The sequence below is a fragment of the Aspergillus fischeri genome, genomic scaffold (assembly GCF_000149645.3).
Source record: "Aspergillus fischeri NRRL 181 1099437636245 genomic scaffold, whole genome shotgun sequence".
NCBI lineage: Eukaryota > Fungi > Ascomycota > Eurotiomycetes > Eurotiales > Aspergillaceae > Aspergillus > Aspergillus fischeri.
In genome coordinates, this window is record NW_001509773.1 from 2248961 (window position 1) to 2268959 (window position 19999).

Genomic DNA, 19999 nt, shown 5'->3' on the forward strand with positions numbered 1-19999 from the left:
GAGTGTCCACAACACACCTTCCAGGAATCCTTGCCGTGTCCAGACCGTGACGATTTCTGAGTAATCGAACGGCATCTCGCCAGTCGCAGCGCATTCTCTGGTCATATATTGCAAAGATGCTTCTTCCTAAGGGTGGCGTAACGTGGAAGTCGGCCAAAGCTCGACTCCCTCCCTGGAGGGCCGTCGTTGTTCTCCTTACACGGCCGCGATTCTTGATATCTTTAGCTCTCACAGGCATTTTGATCTTATTATGGCGTGGAATCAGCAAATCAGCATCTGGAATGCAAAAGTGAGTATCCATTCGGTGTCATGAAAGAAGTGTGGAGTGGTTCTGACAAGGGGTTGGTGTGATCAGTTTCTACTGCTATGGCCCCCCCAAATCTCCAATGGAAATGACCATCAACGAGATGAACGCATGGATGGCACATACTCAGACTCCTGTGATTTTTAACCACCATGAGCCCTATGTCGTGAATGACAGCAGTATTATCAATGTCGACCTCAACGGCATTCATTCGACCCGTGCAGCTAAGGAGAACAAGGAGCGGGTGCTGATCCTCACTCCTCTGAGAGATGCCGCGCCCCATCTGGAAAAATACTTCGATCTCCTCTACAACATCACTTACCCTCATGAACTCATTGATCTGGCCTTCCTTGTCGGCGACTCTCAGGATGACACGCTTGCCGTTCTCGCCAGGGAGCTGAACCGAATTCAGGATCAAGTGGAAGACAAAATTGCTTTCCGCAGCGCGACAATCATACAAAAGGAATTTGGAGCTGATACTGGCATGAATGTTGAGGATCGACACTCCTTTGCGGCCCAGGGCCCCCGGCGCAAGGCTATCGCCCGAGCTCGCAATTACCTACTCTACTCCGCTCTGAAGCCTGATCACTCCTGGGTTTACTGGAGAGACGTGGATATCGTTGACAGCCCTCCAACTATTTTGGAAGATTTTATTTCCCACAATAGGGACATCCTTGTTCCTAGTATGTCGAAACTCTTCTATTCCAGTTGCCTCAGCGCTAACGTATAATCTGTTACAGACATTTGGTTCCATCGTTACAAGGACGGGCGTGATATTGAGGGTCGCTGTATGTGCATGCCCTTTCCCACGTTTTGGAAGCATTATTTGCTGACAATCCTTAGTTGACTACAATTCATGGATCGAATCCGACAAAGGCCGCAGGTTGAGACAGACTTTGGACCCGGACACTATTCTCGCTGAGGGATACAAGGAATATGATACGGGTCGGGAATACCTCGTTGGAATGGGTGACTGGAGGAAGAACAAGGACGAGGAGGTTGAGCTTGACGGCATCGGTGGTGTCAACATTCTGGTCAAGGCAGACGTTCACCGTTCAGGTTGGTCCATCTTCTGTCATCATCACATACATTTGAGTTCTAACCGTCCACATTATAGGCATCAACTTCCCGCCCTATGCGTTCGAGAACCAGGCTGAAACGGAGGGGTTTGCCCGTATGGCCAAGCGGGCTGGATACGAGGTGTATGGCTTGCCGAACTACATTGTGTGGCACATCGACACAGAAGAGAAGCCCGGCAACCTAGGGGATCGCAAAGCGTACTAAAAATCAACGATATGAGTCAATGGCCTCATCCATGCATTCGGGTTTGCCAAAGTAGACCAGAAAAACCAACTCTTCAATTTACGCTCCATACCCGTTTGTCCACTGATATCTGACGCAGTTGCCGTCAGGATGATTGCGTGGAGTTCTCAACCATATTCATCATTGCTGGTTACATTCCCAGCTATTCCTTTCTATGCTCTTGTTTTCTTCAGTGACGTTTTGAAACGGATATCTAATGATATCAATAATTTCAGTCTTCTTCATGTTGTGTTCTAGGGATTTCTTTATGTGCTGTTTCCTTGGCGCTTCGGGGACGTTGTTCAGCGGTATTTGGAGGATTATAGAGTTGACTGGTCGACTGATTGATTGACCTCATCGCCGCCTGAGTCTTGTTCTTGATCTTCTGCCATTAGGCAGACGGACTTGACGACCCTGACGCTTTTAATCTGGCATTGTCGTCCCTGGAACCAGTTCTTGGTTCGAGAGTCTCGTTCCCACTTGTTTTCTAAGCTGGGATCAGTCAATGACATCGTTCTCAGACTTGTGTCCGTGGAGTATGCAGAAGTCCATTGAATGGATGCCTGGGAGCATTTGGCAGAGAGACATATTACCGGGCCAGGACGCGTCCAAGGGCGTTGACGTCAAATTGAGATGTCAGGGAGATGGATCGGGAATCGAGGTTGCAACCCTTCATGTACATACATATTATATGTACCTACACAAAGTGAATTCCCGACAAGCATTGCTAACGTCCTCATCTTCTCGTATGATCATCTATTCGTATCATCTTCGTATCCAGTGCAGGAGTAGAACATTCCCCACATTGTGACACGGTCCCTCTGCCCCGCGCCGAAGCTACCCATCTCGGCTTTGATGCGAATTAGAGTACCGAGGGACAGTCTACTTAAACAAAAACAGTAGATATCTACGCCTCCTACCTTTCTCACCGACCTCGTCAACACTCATGTTCCATCTAACCAGACTCACCTCCCCCGCTTTTCTCAACCGATCATTCACCCGAGCATTCTCGTCCACCATCATGGCTTCCACCAAGCACGAGTTCCTCTGCATCCTGCCCGATAAGCCGGATGCTCTGGCTAAGAGGCTGGAGGTGCGCTCGTAAGTCACTCTTTCACCATCCTAGACTGTTTTCTGCTAGAGTTTACGAGATGCGATACTGAGATGGGTTTGTACAGCTCCCACCTTGAGGGCGTCAAGCCCCTGGTTGCGGATGGGGTGATCACGATGGGAGGTGAGTACCTTGCAAGCTCTCTTTTTCCTGCCCTTTGGCCTCGACGGTATGGTTCCTTGTAGAGAAGATGGCTGAGTGAGTTGAGCAGGGGCTATGCTGGAGTCTCATTCTACCGAGGGCACGCCCTCGTTCAAGGGAAGTGCGATGTTGCTGATGGCCGAGAGCGAGGAGCAGGCGAGGGAGCTCCTGAGCAAGGATATCTATGTTCGGAGTGGAGTGTGGGATTTGGAGAAGGCCCAGATTATTCCGGTACGTGATTAGGTTTCCTGTGACTTGCTTGTTTGCTTGTTGAGGCTAATGGTGGTTCAGTTCAAATCTGCTGTTCGGACGGCACTGTGAGTACTAAGGTGGGGGTGGGACACTATGAACAAGTAATGTATTTGTGTGAGATAATAATACGTTGATAAATCTGGCAATCTACCCAAGCGATGATGCTACTATTTATGTTCAAAAATCTGTTCGCATATACAACATGCATGCGACTACAGCTTTGCCTTGGGCTGGAGCATCGCCTCTGCTACCTTGCGACGCTGGATCTTCCCCGTTGCCGTCTTTGGAATCTGCGTGACTATCCAGACCTGTTGTATGGCGTTAGATCATGGCTCAGGAAGATACTTTGGGCACAAGAGCATTGGAATACCTGCTTCGGGGTCTTAAATTTGGCCAGCTTTCCGGCCACCCATGCCTTGAGATCCGCCTCGGTTGCAGAGCCGGCACTCTTCAACACGACCGCGGCTCCAATATCCTCTCCATAGTGGCCCTCATCCGGGATAGCGAAACAAACTGCTTCCGCAACCTGGGGATGAGACAACAGCGTGTTGTCAAGCTCGATGGGGCTGATCTTCTCTCCGCCCTTGTTGATGAGCTCCTTGATGCGACCGGTGATGATAATGTAGCCGTCGCGGTCCTTCTTCCCCTGGTCGCCCGTGCGGAAGAAATTGTCCTTGGTGAAAGACGACTTGTTGGCTGCCGGGTTGTTCAGGTAGCCCTTGGTCACGTTTTCGCCACGGACGCAAATCTCCCCCTCCTTGCCCTGAGGCACTTCCTCGCCAGCTTGGTCGAGGATCTTGACCTCTACGCCTTGTCCGATGCCGACACTGCCAGGCTGGCGTTTTCCCGGTGGGAGAGGGTTACTCGTCATCTGGTGGGCGGCCTCTGTCATCGCGTACGCTTCCAGAACGGGGGCCTTGAAAGTTCTTTCCAAGTCCTCAAAAGTCTTGGGAGAAAGGGGCGACGAGCATGAGCGGATGAATCGGATCCTGGGAATGGGGTTCGGCAGAGGAGTCTTTAGGAGGATCTGGTGGATCGTAGGCACAGCAGTGTACCAGTTTGCCTGGTGAGTCACGAAATCTTGCCAGAACTCCGAGGCAGAGAACTTGAGAGGTACTATAACAGAGCCTCCGGAAAAGAGAGGGGCGAGGAAGCCGGCCAGCAGCCCATGAACGTGGAATAGAGGCATCACCAAGTACGTTCGGTCCTCGGGAGTTAACAGATATGTATCCCGGATATTTTCTGTGGTCGATCAGTGAAATTTCGACCATGTCAGACTGTGTTGTTCACTTACTCATAGTTGTGGCAAGGTTCTTGTGTGTTAAGGGGACCTGTTCCCATATTACGATCAGTATGATGGTGTTCGTTCAGGGCTTAAAGGGCCATACAGCTTTGGGTCTACCAGTTGTCCCACTGGTGTGCAAAACCAGGGCAATATCATCAGGCTGTGCTTCGAGGATACCAATGCTGCCCTTTCCTGCCAGTTTGCCCAGTTCCTTGACGTCCAGTACAACCTCCTTCCCATCCCAGTAACACTCCGCGATAGCAGCATTGTATTTCCTACCAGCCCGCACAGCAGGACCACTTTGGGCAAAAGCGCCCCGTGGAATCAACACCAGGCTCGAGCTGAGATCGTCAATATAGAATTCAAACTCATCCTGCTTGTATGCTGGGTTGAGAGGAGCTGCGATAGCTCTCTGCCATGACGTAGCCAAGTAAGAGACTATGAATTCAAAAGAATTAACGAGAGCCAGTGATACTGCAGCTCCATGGCCGACCCCCAGTCTAGCAAGCTTGGCTTGAAAGTTGGCGACATGGGTATGAAGCTGTTGGTAGGAGACCGATAAGGCCGACGGCTTATGAGGGACTATCACTGCAACACTCGGACTGTCGGGCGAGAAGGACCGAGCTAGAGTGGCCATCGTTCTTATGGTGTGTCTTGGCCGTCAGGGGTTATTTACAGTGATGGAAAAGATAGATATCTAAGATAGATTATACAGATTGAACACGGGAATTCTGCGGATACCACACGTATCTTACGCAATTGACGTAGATGTGCCATTATTTTATATCCATGATGGTCAAGCCCATGGGTCCTCGGACTTAGTTGCGAACAATCGTCGTAGGCCCCATTATTTTCTCGCTCTTCCTTCCCTGTCTTTTCCTCCTTTCGAGCGGGTGGCACCGGGTGGCTTATGTAAGGTTGAGGCCAAACATAGCAAACAGTGCAAGTCGAGCAAACATCGTTATGCATGGAATTACTCCGCATCTCCAACTCTTCAACGATCCTCATCGCAGGGACAATATTATAGATCTTGTTCTCCGTCTTCTGTATTGAACTATCACTGTTCTTCACCTACGTCTTATCATTTTTATTCATGGCCTCGGATTCTACCCCTTCCAAAGGGGGAGGCCTGTCTCTCTATGCCAATCTCCTCGACCCATCATCCAATGCATCCTCTCCTGGAACAATCTCTCGCGCCCCGGTCGTCTTCAAGCAGGCTTCGGAAGGCGACTCGCAGACAGATGATTCAGCTGCCAAAAAGCAGCAATTAAGTGCTGGTAGAGCTCATACCCTTCTTTCGTGATCGAGAAGTTCTCTTCATGTATCCCATTTTGACGATCTGATTGCTCACTTGGCCTTCTTCCTCTCTTCTCGGGTATTCAGCTTCTCTTCGATTTCAGCCTACGAAAAGACCGCAGCTAGCGGCTCAGAAGCCTAAGCCGAAACCAGCGCTGCCCAAGTCGACCCCTGGCGCTGCGTCTGCGCCGGCTCCTCCCGTGAAGACCACCCTTGCGGACTGGGCAGCAACCGAAGAAGACGACGTCAATGGATTCTACGTTGGTGAGAAGAGACAGCGCGGCGGGCGTAAAAAGCGCAAGAAGAACCGGGAAGCGCAGGCGTTCGTCCAAAATTGGGATGACATCTACGATCCTTCAAGACCGAACATCTACGAAGAGTATAAGCATAGTGACGAGCAGATCGCCGAGGTGCGCGAGTGGAAAGATCGCCTCTACGCACACCGGATGGCACGATCGCCGAGCAGGAACTCGTACAGCGACGATGAATCGAGACCAATGAACAGTATGCTTCCCTTTGCATGGGGTTCGAACGTTACAAATGCTCACGAACTTTTGCAGGACAATTTGCGCCTCCGCAGAGTTTCGCGCCTCCGCCTAATCTTAACGATATCCCTCCTGCACCGCTTGATGAAGCCACAGGAGACGATGCATTTGCTCGACGCGCGCGCATGACGGCAGGTCAATCCGATACATTAATGTCTGGTCAGACGCCGCCTCCGCCTCCGCCTTTGCCAGAAGAGCCACCTGCTCCAATTCCGGATGATCCTACCGGTGAAGATGCCTACCTGAGACGGGTGCAAATGGCGGCTGCAGCTCAGCCTATGCCGCAGGCGCCCCCTCGGCCTCCGCCTCGGCCTTTGGATGCGCTGCAGCCAGCTTCTGCCACAATCTCTCGTGCGCCGGTCCGATATACCCTGCCTCCACCTCCAGAAGATATTCCCGCCACAGAAGCGGAGCTTGAAGAAGTCTTTGCGAAGGAAGAGCCTGCGGAGGATGCACCCGACGAAGAAGATGGCCAGCGCTCACTTCGACCGGGACAAAAGGGATTTGCTGAGAGGTTGCTGGCGAAGTACGGGTGGACCAAGGGATCTGGCTTGGGTGCCACGGGGTCGGGTATCGTTAAACCGTTGCAGGTCAAAGTCGAGAAGCAAAAGAAGCGGCCAGACTCGGAAGGCGGTGGTTTTGTTACTCCTGCTGGCAGGGGCAAAATCATTGGCGGTAAGAGGAAAGCGGAGGAAGAGGAGGGCAAATTCGGCTGTATGAGCGAAGTCATCATCCTCAAGGGTATGCTTGACGGGATGGATGTGGATGCTGAGCTCGAGGGTGATCAAGACGGAGGGTTGATGCAAGAGATTGGTGAGGAATGCTCAGAAAAGGTACGCTTCTCTGTTTATGACTGGGTTGCTACCATCTAACACTAAATCAGTACGGACGAGTGGAGCGTGTCTTTATTTCCCGTGAATCTGGGCCCCCTGTGCCGGTCTTTGTCAAGTTTACTAACCAGTTGTCGGCTTTACGCGTGGGTATTCCAGAATTCAGAAGCCATCCATTCCGGACACTAACAAAATCTGTCAGGCGGTGAATGCCCTGGAAGGCCGAGTGTTCAACGGCAACACAATCACAGCCCGTTTCTACGACACTCAGAAATTCGAAGAAGGGATATATGACGACCGGTAGCAAGCATAGGAGCAAGGAAACATGTACAGCACATCCACGGGTTTCATTACTAGTCAGTCGATGCAATGACTCGGTTCTGCCTTCTGAGATCATGATATCTGCTGCGATAATGACTGGGTAGATGAACAGTATGAAACTATATGCAGATAAGATGATTGCGCCCAAATATTTGACTCCATCCACATTGTTGCGGACTTTTGAGTCCTTAAGATAGCAATCTTGCGCGTCATCAACTTCCCGACAGCCTTCTTGTCTGCCAGCTCCCTGCTTGGGGTACTATGCGGTCCAGACTGAGGCTCGAGGCTTCGCGTGAAGTGTTGCTGGCGTTGCACCAGTGGCAGGCTCTTATCACTGCGAAAATCAAGGTCTCATTCGTGTCGCAGTCATAGCCAAATCTGACTACATGAATGCAGAATATGTGAGAGCAGTAGATGGGATTGCTATGTGGCAAGGGGATGGAGAGTGACATCTGTGAATCCCAACAAAGAGACAATCAAGCACTCAATGCTTGTGTCGCGCAACAAGAGCCTGAGGCAAGGAAGCATTGGTCCTTGGATACGGCTAAGATAGATTCACCTTGCTCTTCTTTGTATTGACTATTCTGAGTGTATAAAGACTGAACAGCTTGGTCATCCATCTGACCACTAGGCAAGAAATATCCCTAATTACCTTATTCTATTAACACAACCTGGCGGAAAACATGGGTACCTTCATGCTTCCATTCCCTTCCGCACGTTGGCCACTGGAAACTACAGAGTCACATGATCATAACTGTGAGATTTATCAGTGGAGACCCGATTGGCTGTGGGGTATCAAATCCATTAAGCAACACTGGAAAAGCCTCATCTGGTGGCCATTCACTTGGAGCCTCTTAGTCTGTGACTCTGTCTCTTTCCTCTCACTTCCTCCTTTCTTACCAGTCTCCATTCTCCCTCCCTATATTTCCTCCGCGACGAACCCTCCTTGGTCATTTCCTCCAAGAACTCGCCGTAATCGCCTCTTCGACCTAAAGCAAACCTCATCCTGCAACCAATTCACATCACCGACTCACCATGTCCCTGTGTTTAAACCGCCTCACAGAAGAACGGTATGTCCACCAGCCCAGCTCACCTTCGCGCCGCGCAAACACATCCACGACTCCGCATCCGACAAGAACCCAGAGACTAACAACCCCACGCGCAGGAAGCAATGGCGACGAGACCACCCGTTCGGCTTCTACGCAAAGCCTCATCGGACACCTCAGGGCGTGCTGGACCTGAAGCGCTGGGAATGCGGTATTCCGGGGAAAGCGAATACGCTGTGGGAAGGCGGTCTATTCAAGCTGGACGTTGTCTTTCCAGATGGTAAGCCTGCCTGTGCCTGTGCTCGTGACCGGTCGGTCCTTGTATAGCAAGCGAATATGCTGACCGTCTCTCGTTTCTGGAAATAGAATATCCGACCAAGCCGCCAAAATGTACGTATTTCCTTCCGACTGCTGGCATCATATATCCATATACATTGCCACCTCTTCCCGCATCCATATCCGAGACCGCTAAACTGACGTCGCAAACGATACAGGCAAATTCGTCCCCCCACTCTTCCACCCCAACGTCTACCCCTCGGGCACCGTCTGCCTCTCAATCCTCAACGAAGAAGAAGCCTGGAAGCCGGCCATTACAATCAAGCAGATCCTTCTGGGAATCCAAGACTTACTCGACGACCCGAACCCAGAGTCCCCCGCGCAAGCCGAAGCATACAACTTATTCAAGAAGGACCGGCCGGCGTACGAGCGGCGCGTGCGCCAGGTCGTCAAGGAGAATCCTGCTCTCTAGAAGTCTGAGATTTGTTATGCGGATGACGCGATGAACCTTCCAAAAATCTCGTTTTCTCCTTCGGTCTAATCAATGCTCTTAATTTACGGTACGGCGCCCATCGCATCGCGGCCACTCCTAAAACGAAGGGCAGTTGACGCTCATTTTCATGTGATCTAGTCGCATCTGCTTGGTTAATATCCCCTTTCTGTCTTCCAGTGTCTCGGTTTTTTCTTAGCGTGGCGTTCTCAATTGACAAAAGCGAACGGCTCCAAATGGATGTTGCTCTCTTCTTCTGTCCACTTTTTTCACTACCTAGTCGCGACTTCATCTGTGATTTGTAACGCACATAGAGGTCTCTGAATTGCCCAACCTGTCATCTTCCATGATGCCATGAGTAGCTTCGCAGGAAAACAAACTCCCACGCATGTGTATCCTGGCGATATGTGCATGCATGTGTCCGATCTGATGCACATACACGAGCTTGTGCTATGCCCGCGACTTGTTTGTACCTACTGCGGACAATTTCACGCAGATCTTACAAAGTCCGCATAATGTCAAGTACATAGCCGCGATCTAATGAGGGTTGATTGCTTAAGAGGCACATCCCACACCGTCTCGCCAGTAGATTTAGTCTTGAACGTTTGTAAGGTTGCTCAAATGAAATTCGATTATTATCATAAAAACAGTCAAAGCACTGCAATCAAAAAAAAAAACCATGGCTTATTAGACAGCTCTACACACCCCGGGAAGGAGTTTTGAAAAACAAACAAAACCACATGCGATTTCCTGGTATCGGCCATCCTTTACAAAACGTACTGCACCAGAGCTCCAAAAACGGCGGCGAATCCGAGAGCAGGGAGGTTAGCAGCGTTGAGATCAGCGGCGCTAGACTCGGAAGAGGAAGTAGAGCTGCCACTGCTAGTGGTGGTGCCAGAAGATCCATCCTTGGTAGTAGGGTTAGGCTCGGCAGCCTTGCACTTGTAGGTACCGCGAATGATCTTGTCGTCATGGGCCTTGTTAAAGGTGGCGCAGCTGAAGTTGCCGGTGCTCTGCAAGTTGAACTGGCCCTTGACGTTCTCGAGCTTGGGCATGCTCACTCTGCGATTTGATTAGCATGTTGTGCGATATTTCGGCAGGCAGGAAAAGGTCACTTACTCGTCGAACTTGCCGCTGAAGTCAACGGCACCAGTAACAACCTTCAGGGAGGGCAGATCAATGCTGCTGAGCTCATCGTTGCGGGTAATCAGGAAACCACCGTTGACAGTCTCGAGCGCTGGCATGCTGATGTTAGTGAGCTTGCTGTTGGCGTTGAAAACCAGGTCGCCAGTCTCGGTGAGGTTGGGAGCACTGAAAGAGGTGAAGGCGTCGCCCCAGAAGCCAAGCTGACCAGTCAGGTTGTGGAGAGAGGGGATCGAGACAGCGCTGACGTTGCGGAAGGTCATGTTGGTACCACTGGAGAGGTTGGGCAGCTCCACTTCAAGGGAGTTCAGGTTACCAGCAAAGTTGATCAGGCCAGTTGCGTTCTTCAGGTTGTTGATGTTGATGGACTTGAGCTGCGTGTTCTCGGTGATGTCGAACTTGCCAACGGTGTTCAGCGAGATACCGTTCAGGTTAGCCAGACCGGTGTTGGTGATCGAGACATCACCGGCTTCATTGACACCCTTGGTGAAATCAAGACTCTGAAGCTGGGGCAGAGCAGTCCACTGGATCGATCCGACACTGGTAAGAGACGGGAAGCTGAGGGTGGTCAGAGTGGTAAGGCCATCCAGCTTGAAATTGTCGGCGATGGAGTTCAGCATAGGCGCCGCGATGGAAGAGATGTTGGCGCCACCGGTGCAGCTGAGGGTGCCGTCAATCTGCTTCACGTTGTTGAAGGTAATAGCGCCCGAGATGTGCTCGTCGATCTCAATGGTACCCTTGATGGTCGAGCAGGAGGCGTAGCCGTCGGCATCGCTCTGGCTGGAAATCGTGATGGTCTCATCGGTCTTACCGCAGTCTGTGCCAACAATCAGCTCCCACCCTCGCAATTTCAGATTCGTTGGAGTCAGGGGTGATGGTTCACTCACCGGCAGCAAGGACGGCCTGGGCTGCAGCCAGGGCAGGAAGAGCGTACTTGAGGAAAGCCATTGCTAAATGTTGTTTATACTAAATTCTCAAAACAAGGTCAGTAATGTCATTGGCAGGCTTCGCAGGCTGGCATCAAGTAAGGGTCCCACGACAATCCATCTTCACGAGCAGGAAAAGATAATGAGAGAGAAGATGAGGGGAAAGATAGAGGGAGAGAGATAAAGATGGATGTGATGAGACTTACCAATGTTCAATGAGGTAGAGATGTAGAGCGGGCGATGCTCAGCCCTTAAGAGGTCGATATGGGCGAATGGCAGTAGCTGCAAGAGTTTGGCAGACAAAAATAGATGAACGAGCGAAAGAAGGTGAGAAGGTCAAAACGAAGGAGAAGTTGTAAGCGGTGATTTCTTCAACGAAAGTAGACTAATTTGGCAAGCACGTTGGACGAAGAAGAAGAATGAAGGGAAAGAAGGAGAAGAAAAGAGAACAAAAGACTGGATGGAATTGATTGGAAAGGAACCTTCAAAAGACAAGGCCGTGGGAAAGGAAAGTGCCTTTAGGGAGGACAAGACAAGAAAGGAGGCGTGGCCCCAGCACCGGGTCCGGTAAACTTGATGGACATTCTCCTTGTAAGACACTTACTATTTTTTCTTTCTTAGGCCCTTCTCTTTTCCCACTGTACTCGGTAATGAATTCAGAGACTAATACCCTGGAAAAATACACAAGGTGCGTCACAAGCCAGATTGCACTCCAGGAATCCTGATTCTTAGGCTCGGTAATGAGGCCTTTGCTTCTAGTCGGCTCCATTCTGTAACACTGTCACCAATAATTGTGCTGCAATGCTGCCGATGATTCGCCCCGTGGCTCCATTCTGGCTCCATTCTGGCTCCCGTCATTTTTGACCATTCAAAGCGCACCATTCCCTTTTGTTTATTGTGGCCGCAGTGGCTGAGATATAACGTAATCTTGGACGTCGGTACCTTGGGTACAGAGTACGTTCCTGGCTACAATACAGTTGGTATTTGTCAGAACTTGTATCCATTAAGTGTTGATACTCCTTTATCCAGGAATAGAGGCACTTGATGATGTATTATAAAAGTTCTTATCTCCTTGCAGCAATAGTACAGAGTGCTAACCTAATTACATGAATTGCTGTTGGCCATAGGCCGTCGTCCAGGAAAATGGAGGGGTTTGAACTACTTCATGAACCAGTGAACAAGTACCTTACATGGTGAAATCCATACCATTGATACGACATTTTCTGAAATACACCAGTATTGATAGGTAACATTTTATAAATTGTTGTCCGTGGGCCAGACCCCTCAAGATAAATCCAAATGCAACATTGTAAACAAATAATAGCCACATCAAATCATTCAAAATTCATGATCCGTAAACACCAATTCCTTTTTCTATTAAGAGCACTAACAACATCTACAATTCGGTTCAGTTTGTCCAGGTCTAGCGGACCGTCGATGGAAGCAGCTATAGTTAATCAATATGTGTAAGGCATCTAGAATGTTATTGTTTCAGAAACTGGACTCCTTAGTAAGGAGCAAGCCCTGTCTGTGATGGCGAGCCAGCAAGCTCGGCCGCAAGACGAAAGTAAATAATATCTGAAATTCTCGAATCAATGGATCCGCTCTCCCGGCATGAGTGTCATCACCTGGGCTACGGATTATGGAATGTGAGAATATCGAAAGCCTCAAGGAGGTTGGGATTCAGAAATCCGTTGCGCCGTTTGCAAGCTAGATTGATTTATTGTCAATCCTCGCCACTTTCTGCCATGCAAATGATCCCTATTGAACGTTAATAGGGTACCATACTGTATTTCTCGGATATCTACTCCATAATATCGCAGTGTCTTTCTACTATGTATATAGATTGACTGTCTATGATTCCCTATTTCCACGATCGTCCAGCCACGCTACACTACGGAGTATGTTTTCATCATCATTATGCCACAAGGTCAGGCACAAGGCAAAGTAGGCAAAGGGCCATTGCACTAGGCGAGTCGGACATCAATTGAGACGGCCAGGCTAAAACCAATTAAGTGGCGAATATGCGTGCGGCCCGATATTGCTTGTTCCTTTCTTTGGCAAGCTCTGCGCGTGTAGCTAACTGTATACACAACTCCCAATACGCTGCACACGTTTGGCAGAGTCCAGAAATAATGAAAGTCCTAATACGAATTACTCAATTACTCAATAGCTCAATAATGGCATTCCTACCTTGAGGTTGATAGGAGTGTTATCCCAACCTAAGTACGGAGTAGGTAGGATCGTAGGTAACAAATGATAATGAAATAGTTCTGTAACTTACCAGTACCCATCGATGAGACTTCGTCTTGGTTAGACCCACTTAAGTAGGTTAGCGGATCCATGAAACAATCCTGCAATTGTGAGCGATGCCTCCATGGAAAATTCATGTGAGCTAAAAATATACAACATGATAGGGATGGCCAAGTCAAGCTATCTAAATTCTTCAGGTACTGTATATTTGTCAGTGATGGCTTGCCTGTCAAGTAAAGTATGGCTGTGCAGAAAGTCTTCATGAGCATGGCAGTAAGTAACCGTAACCAGTTATCTAGTCATTGTTTGGATACTTCAACAGATCATGATCTATAGAACAAGGAGCCACCCAATTATATGACAGAGGTTTATCAACACCAATTCTTCTAGTTGACAGCTCGCTTCATCTGGCCATGATATGTCTATGGGACCAATGATTCATAATCATTGATAATTGTGTCTCAGTCCATTGAGAGTTCTTTTCCCGTCCAACTGTTTAGTTGTTATTAGGAGTCGAAGAACACCACTGATATCCGCAGCTACTTGCATATCACAATAACGGATAAGCTCTTTGTCAGAACTTTGACTATGACCCGCTTGAAAATTACAACCAGCCCTCGTTCTAGCAATTGGACTATTTGATATCCTGTGACACTATCCAGCTTTGATGTTCAACATTTACTTCGACGTCACCCTGCTGTACCTGTGCGCTAATTTACCAGTACGACTGTGTGTAATCTGAAGTGACTATTCATCAGGCACGTTCCCCAGAACGCCACACAGGACGGGTGGCTTGGGTGTAAGTTATAATAAAGCCAAGCAGTCTAACTAAACAAAGCTATACAACTGACTACGGAGTACTCATAGATGTCTCCTAAAGTACAGACAACATGCTATCTTTAACTCCAGCTCTACTCTGTATTCTGCGGTGGTGGTGAATTACTGGAAACAGTATAGCATCCCTATTTTGGAGAAGCGTCATATTATGCTTTGGCATTGATGTGCATGTTCTATGAAGTTGCCCTCCATCACTGCTTTAGCTTCATTGCACACTTCATCATTTTCTTTTCACGGCTTCCCCTCCACGCCTGAGATTTAACAAGGCATCTTTGCTATTAACCCATTCGTCATGCCCCATGCATTGTGCCACCCGTTTTTCCGTATTGGATATCATAATTATATCAGATCTATTGCTTTTGGAGCTTCTAGCTAAGTGTCATAACCAACTCCTCATACTCTTGGGATCCTGCTAATGGTAGATAATGGCCTAGCTATGGTCACACGAGGTTCTTGTCTCATGGAGTCATCCTGGTGATTTCATATCAGCTGAGTAGAAAGAGCCAAATCATAAGCAGCTCAAGATCCGCCTTAATATGTGCGATCCTCACAAGTACAGGAATGAAGTGAACTTTGTTAACTTTCATTCCCAGAATCTCCTTCTAAGAAGTATGCACCATGCAAAGCAATTAAGACTGAAGGGCCGCTGACAGTGTTCTAGGAATGTTGGTATATCATGGCATGGCACTACTGCCATTTTGAGTAAGAAGCCTTATTTATTACTCACAGAGTTCAATCTTGGCCTCCCTGCCTCAGATTTAGAATTAATAGGTGTAGAGGAACCAGCTGAGGACCTTAATGCATCATCATGCCTGGTGTTCACCTTGTATATCCTTGACTGGTCTACTGGGGTCCCATCACTATAATAAGAGTGTAGGATATTGTTGATAGTGGAGGCATATGACATTGTTCTCCTTCCATCATTAGTTAAGCTGAATCCTGCTTTAACTCTAACAGTTCCCCCCTCGGATTTACACCTGTTCTAGTTAGGATAATGCCTTCTTATTTGTTTCCTTCTTCTTGGAGGACCCGGACAAACCTCTGCACTGTTTCGCTAACCCATTTACCATTTGATAGCTTCTTGTCCCAGCACTGCTTGCGACTTTGGCAATATATCCAATCTATTCTGTAAACCCTATAGTAAATACTGGGTTTCCCTTGTCGAAAGAATATTGTCTTTGACTCTCCTTTTCCATAACATAGTTTCCTAGCTACTAACTAGCATCCTGTGTCCTTGTCTCATTCGACGAACTGGCTTTCATCATGAAAATTTCCACCCTTTTTATTATGGCGATTACCGCCTGGAGCTGCTCTGCCTTCCCTACCAATGAGGGATTGTGGACAGGGCCCCGGGGGTGGGCGCCTCCTCTTCGTGCAGATACTGCAATGCTGCTTCTTGCAACACCGAGGTACGTGCGCTAAAACATGGCTTCGTCTCATATCACTTGCAGCTAACTCTCAGCAGTGTGCTTCCCTGGGCAGGATTTCTAAAGGATGTTATTGCTCAGGGTAAGCCTCAATCAGCCATGAAGGCCTGAATGACTTAACCCTGATCTTTATAGAGGTTGCCATAGTTCTAGGCTTTATCAGCTTGACTCCGGGCGTTAGAGCTATGTTTATTCTACGCAAGAGTCGATAGATGGCCAGAAGTCGTTTGAGGATTATGGTGGACCTTGAGCGCAGGAAAAGCCCATATAAGGGTTGCTCATATTAGGAAAATATCTTAAGTATTCTTATATTTGCAATCTCTATCTTCTGCAGTGTACCAGAGCATACTACCTCCCTCAACGACAGATCTGATGACATTAGAATCTGCCCGGACCGCTGGGAGGTCCCATGCATTGTCAATCTGAAATACTATTTGAATAAGCTGTAACCCCAAAGTTCCCTGCTAGTTGGCTGGCAGTTGAGCTAGCCTCTTGGAGGGCTCTCTGTGTAAAGAAAGGCAATTCGCTTGCGCAAGTATATCAGACGGGATGGGTTGTCCTTACTCGGAACTCTGCAGTTAAAAGCTGGTTCATAGTTTGTGCAAGACACATGCAGTCAAGTTCTCTGCAAATACCTTTATTCTGAATGGGTAGATAAATAGTTCGGTTTTAACATGGCCTATCTAGATAAAGTAGTGGACAGATGGTGGAGTAGTCGAAGGCAAAAAAGCGGTAATCAATCATGAAGTCCTCAGTATCAGAAGCGAGCTACATCGTGCCGTGGAAAGCAATTATCTACTTTCGTCGTATACAAATCTCGACAACAAGCTGTATAAAAGACCGTGGACCGTTCGTGACCCTTGATACAGCCAATATGGATACAAGTATCTCACTCAATACGAGCCTCGGAGCGGATGACTTATCGGAATCTGGATGAATGCACTCAGCACCTAACGTCATCCCAGCAAGCGATCATCGAAAAGACATCAACTCTTTAGCAGGGATAGAAGGGACAAGAAGAAGACACAATTATTATCTGCGTCTGTCGTTGTGTCGTCTTCATGATGACCCTCCGACGCTCGGCCCGCCTGACTGCGGCGCTCAATAACAAAGTGCTGCCATCGCAACCGCCGAGTCCACCAAAGAAATCAAGCAGGCCTCAGTCCAGCAGCAGGGTCAACAAAGCGAAAAGCCGGTCTAGAAAAGATATCAATGACCTGAAAATCAGTGCCGGACAGCTTCCTCTCGACGTAACGCTTCCAGATTCCGGAACCATACCGGTCTCAAACGACAATGCGGAGACAGATAACATCTTTGGCCTTATATCTACCGACCCTCCAAGCAGACTACATGCCACCCCTCCTCCTCTTGACCGACCTGTCGAACCGCATAGGACAAACGCAACACTTTTAACACCCCATGGCTCCTCTCTCGTCGCCTACCCGCCCGGCTCGGAGAGTCTCTCCCCCTCCAAGACCGGTCGACCCCGTCCGACCGCTACGACCGGTACCCTCCTCGAGAAAGCCGTGGCACATCTAATCGCTACAGACGCGCGCCTGGAGCCGCTCATCAGGCGACATCCGTGTTCCCTATTTTCCCCTGAGGGACTGGCCGAGGAAATCGACCCCTTCCGCAGTCTCGTCAGCAGTATCATCGGACAACAGGTGTCAGGCGCTGCAGCCCGATCTATCAAGGACAAATTCGTGGCTTTATTCAACAGGGAAAACGACGGACAGGATCCTGCGAAGCCGCGTCGGTTCCCAACACCAGAGGAGGTCGTCCAATGCGACCTCGCTACGCTACGCACGGCTGGACTCTCCCAGCGAAAAGCCGAATATATCCACGGGCTATCCCAGAAATTCGCTACCGGAGAACTCAGTGCGAGAATGCTGCTCAATGCCAGTGATGAAGAGCTCATGGAGAAGTTGACTGCCGTCCGAGGGCTAGGCAGATGGTCCGTTGAGATGTTTGCCTGCTTTGCGTTAAAGCGCATTGATGTCTTTTCCACTGGAGATCTCGGCGTGCAGTAAGTTAATCATCAACCATGCCGAACCTCAGCGCAGCAATATGCGTTCGACTACTCCTGGCAAGCATAACCCGCTGATGAGAAAACAGGAGAGGCTGCGCGGCGTTCATGGGAAAAGACGTGAGTAAGTTGAAAGCTAAAGGAGGCGGTAAGTTCAAGTATATGGCTGAGAAAGACATGCTGGAACTGGCTGCGAAGTTTGCCCCGTACAGGTAAGTTGGCATTGCAATTTCTTCACTTACTTCCGTAAAGCTGGGGCATAAGGAATCTTTTCTGACGTTAGCAACGCAGGAGCCTTTTTATGTGGTACATGTGGCGTGTAGAGGATGTCGATGTCACTGTAATGAACGCTTGAGCGGCCCACGTGGGACATTCCTCGAGTATATATAGTCACTACTCAAATTGGATCAAATAGATCGCTTAGAATGATGACACTGCCCGGTTTAGACGGCAGCACTGCGTCGAATACGCATCAAGTACGTCGTCACAATCTGACCGATGTAACTCAGAATTATACAATGAGAACGTCGAACTCGCCCCAGTCTTCACTACCAGGGATGAACATACATGCATCACCACCTCGGTTGTGGATTTGCATGACAAGCGGAGGATCAGAAAAAATGACGATGAATTTGTACAGTAACAGTACACATGACTTGAGCGATAAATCCGAAGTTCAATCAAAATTCAGCCGCAGGCTCGTAGGCAAAGCGCAGCCGCTAAATCGTACAGCCCCTTCCTCGTTATTTTTCCGTCCGTCTATTACCCTAGTGACACGATTCCGTATCCTCTATGCGTTATGACTAGGGATCAAGCCATCTACCGTCTAACAACGAGGGTGTCGAGGTCCACACGCTCCTTGCTCTCCCTCTCGATCTCGCGGATGATAGGGCTCAGGTACTCGACGTCCTAGACAGCAAAATTAGCATCCATGGTGTTGCTTTTCATAATCACAAGTGCTTTCTGGACGCATTCCGAGACTGCAAAAGTGTGGTAAACCCGATATAACCCAGTTGACAAATCCGCGTTACCGGATTGGCCAATACCTTATGCGGGGAATTGACGAGGCCGGAATAAGTATGGAAATGCGAAATCGACTCACCTCCTCGGGCTTGGTATGCTCATGAGCGGGAAGGAGGGTGTGGGAAACGGAGCACTGTGTTGACGAGGCAAATTAGCGTTCATGTCCTGGAGCGATCTAGACGGAGACGCACCTGGAAAGCTCTGCGGATACGGAAGACGCGGTCGTAGGCTTCCTTGGGAGGAAGACGCTTAATGGCAGTCTGAACAACGTCGCTCTCCTCGGGAATCAGGTCATCGAATCTGAGAATAATCAGCTTGACTGCCTGCACAGACAGGTCAGGAGAAACATGTGTCCCAAATAAGCGACCAGAGAGAAATCGTGCACAATTGGACGTCCTATAGCGGCGGTAAACGTCAAGAGCGTCGCTGTCGCACAATATGCTCATCTGGCGCTCATCCTGGGAGGGCTGATGGCGGGGGTTGGCTACCTCAATCCGAGTTTCCTGTAGCCGGCAGCGTCGGTGTACCACTGGGCAAGTGGCATCATCCAGCGCTTGAGCCATGGGCGCTTGACAATGTAGTTGGTGAGAGAAGGAGCGGACATGGTGACTGATCCCAGATGGATGTAGATGGGAATCCAATTGAGGGCGTGGTGTGGGAGGGAAGATCGCGAAGGTCAGTCAAGCTGCAAAGAGTGACCCGACGTTGGAGATTGTGCAAAACGGAGGTCCGGCCGGGAGGACTTTCCCAAAAACATCCGATTTTGCAGCCTGAGGCATCAAATATTCTATGAGGATTCCGATCAATGTCATGTGATCATCTTGCCTCAGGCCTGCAGCCCTGGCGCTTGGGACCGGAATGAATTCAGCAGCTAAGTCACTCCACTCCACATGACTGCCGAAAGAGGTACGTTGATTGATCTTGGCCACAATCATCCGCGCGGCCCGGTTCTCGCCTTGTATTCCAATCTTCCCATTGATCAGACTTCCTATCGTTCACATATCTAAACCCGGTATCGCTTGCTGGTTTGGTATGGGGTTCATCATCCGTTGAATTACATTTTTGCTCCTACACTGGAGCTGTGTCACTGCTACCGGCCCTGCCCCGTCTGCACCTCCGAAAAGGCAAAATTACAGGCATATCAGCGCATTCGCCAACATCAGCT

The 19999-nt window shown here is 49.2% G+C and overlaps 8 protein-coding genes across 8 annotated transcripts, besides 1 other annotated feature; 5 read left to right on the top strand and 3 right to left on the bottom strand.

Annotated features, from left to right (window-relative positions):
• Positions 1-386: 386 nt before the first annotated feature.
• On the top strand, positions 387-1588 carry NFIA_109370 (ANP1/MMN9/VAN1 family protein; the record flags this gene model as incomplete). The annotated part of the gene is made up of 4 exons (XM_001267339.1): positions 387-987; positions 1045-1092; positions 1148-1363; positions 1422-1588. 4 exons carry the CDS (start codon positions 387-389, stop codon positions 1586-1588), a joined length of 1032 nt encoding a protein of 343 aa, XP_001267340.1.
• A 1039-nt stretch (positions 1589-2627) lies between these two features.
• Positions 2628-3179, top strand: NFIA_109380 (uncharacterized protein; the record flags this gene model as incomplete). The annotated part of the gene is made up of 4 exons (XM_001267340.1): positions 2628-2707; positions 2785-2840; positions 2929-3089; positions 3150-3179. 4 exons carry the CDS (start codon positions 2628-2630, stop codon positions 3177-3179), a joined length of 327 nt encoding a protein of 108 aa, XP_001267341.1.
• A 143-nt stretch (positions 3180-3322) lies between these two features.
• NFIA_109390 (acyl--CoA ligase) lies at positions 3323-5032 on the bottom strand (the record flags this gene model as incomplete). Its single annotated transcript, XM_001267341.1, has 4 exons — positions 3323-3418; positions 3481-4352; positions 4405-4441; positions 4499-5032. 4 exons carry the CDS (start codon positions 5030-5032, stop codon positions 3323-3325), a joined length of 1539 nt encoding a protein of 512 aa, XP_001267342.1.
• A 456-nt stretch (positions 5033-5488) lies between these two features.
• NFIA_109400 (putative G-patch DNA repair protein (Drt111)) lies at positions 5489-7370 on the top strand (the record flags this gene model as incomplete). Its single annotated transcript, XM_001267342.1, has 5 exons — positions 5489-5672; positions 5779-6195; positions 6252-7069; positions 7120-7212; positions 7269-7370. 5 exons carry the CDS (start codon positions 5489-5491, stop codon positions 7368-7370), a joined length of 1614 nt encoding a protein of 537 aa, XP_001267343.1.
• A 1052-nt stretch (positions 7371-8422) lies between these two features.
• Positions 8423-9181, top strand: NFIA_109410 (E2 SUMO-conjugating protein UBC9; the record flags this gene model as incomplete). The annotated part of the gene is made up of 4 exons (XM_001267343.1): positions 8423-8457; positions 8553-8713; positions 8800-8823; positions 8928-9181. The coding sequence occupies 4 exons, from the start codon at positions 8423-8425 to the stop codon at positions 9179-9181; spliced, it is 474 nt and encodes a 157-aa protein (XP_001267344.1).
• Positions 9182-9966: 785 nt separating this feature from the next.
• Positions 9967-11290, bottom strand: ecm33 (GPI-anchored protein Ecm33; the record flags this gene model as incomplete). The annotated part of the gene is made up of 3 exons (XM_001267344.1): positions 9967-10261; positions 10319-11159; positions 11230-11290. 3 exons carry the CDS (start codon positions 11288-11290, stop codon positions 9967-9969), a joined length of 1197 nt encoding a protein of 398 aa, XP_001267345.1.
• An 801-nt stretch (positions 11291-12091) lies between these two features.
• Positions 12092-12119: a microsatellite.
• Positions 12120-16849: 4730 nt separating this feature from the next.
• Positions 16850-18027, top strand: alkA (DNA-3-methyladenine glycosylase II; the record flags this gene model as incomplete). The annotated part of the gene is made up of 2 exons (XM_001267345.1): positions 16850-17811; positions 17901-18027. The coding sequence occupies 2 exons, from the start codon at positions 16850-16852 to the stop codon at positions 18025-18027; spliced, it is 1089 nt and encodes a 362-aa protein (XP_001267346.1).
• Positions 18028-18630: 603 nt separating this feature from the next.
• NFIA_109440 (ubiquinol--cytochrome-c reductase subunit 7) lies at positions 18631-19438 on the bottom strand (the record flags this gene model as incomplete). Its single annotated transcript, XM_001267346.1, has 4 exons — positions 18631-18720; positions 18914-18967; positions 19026-19134; positions 19323-19438. 4 exons carry the CDS (start codon positions 19436-19438, stop codon positions 18631-18633), a joined length of 369 nt encoding a protein of 122 aa, XP_001267347.1.
• Positions 19439-19999: the final 561 nt, after the last annotated feature.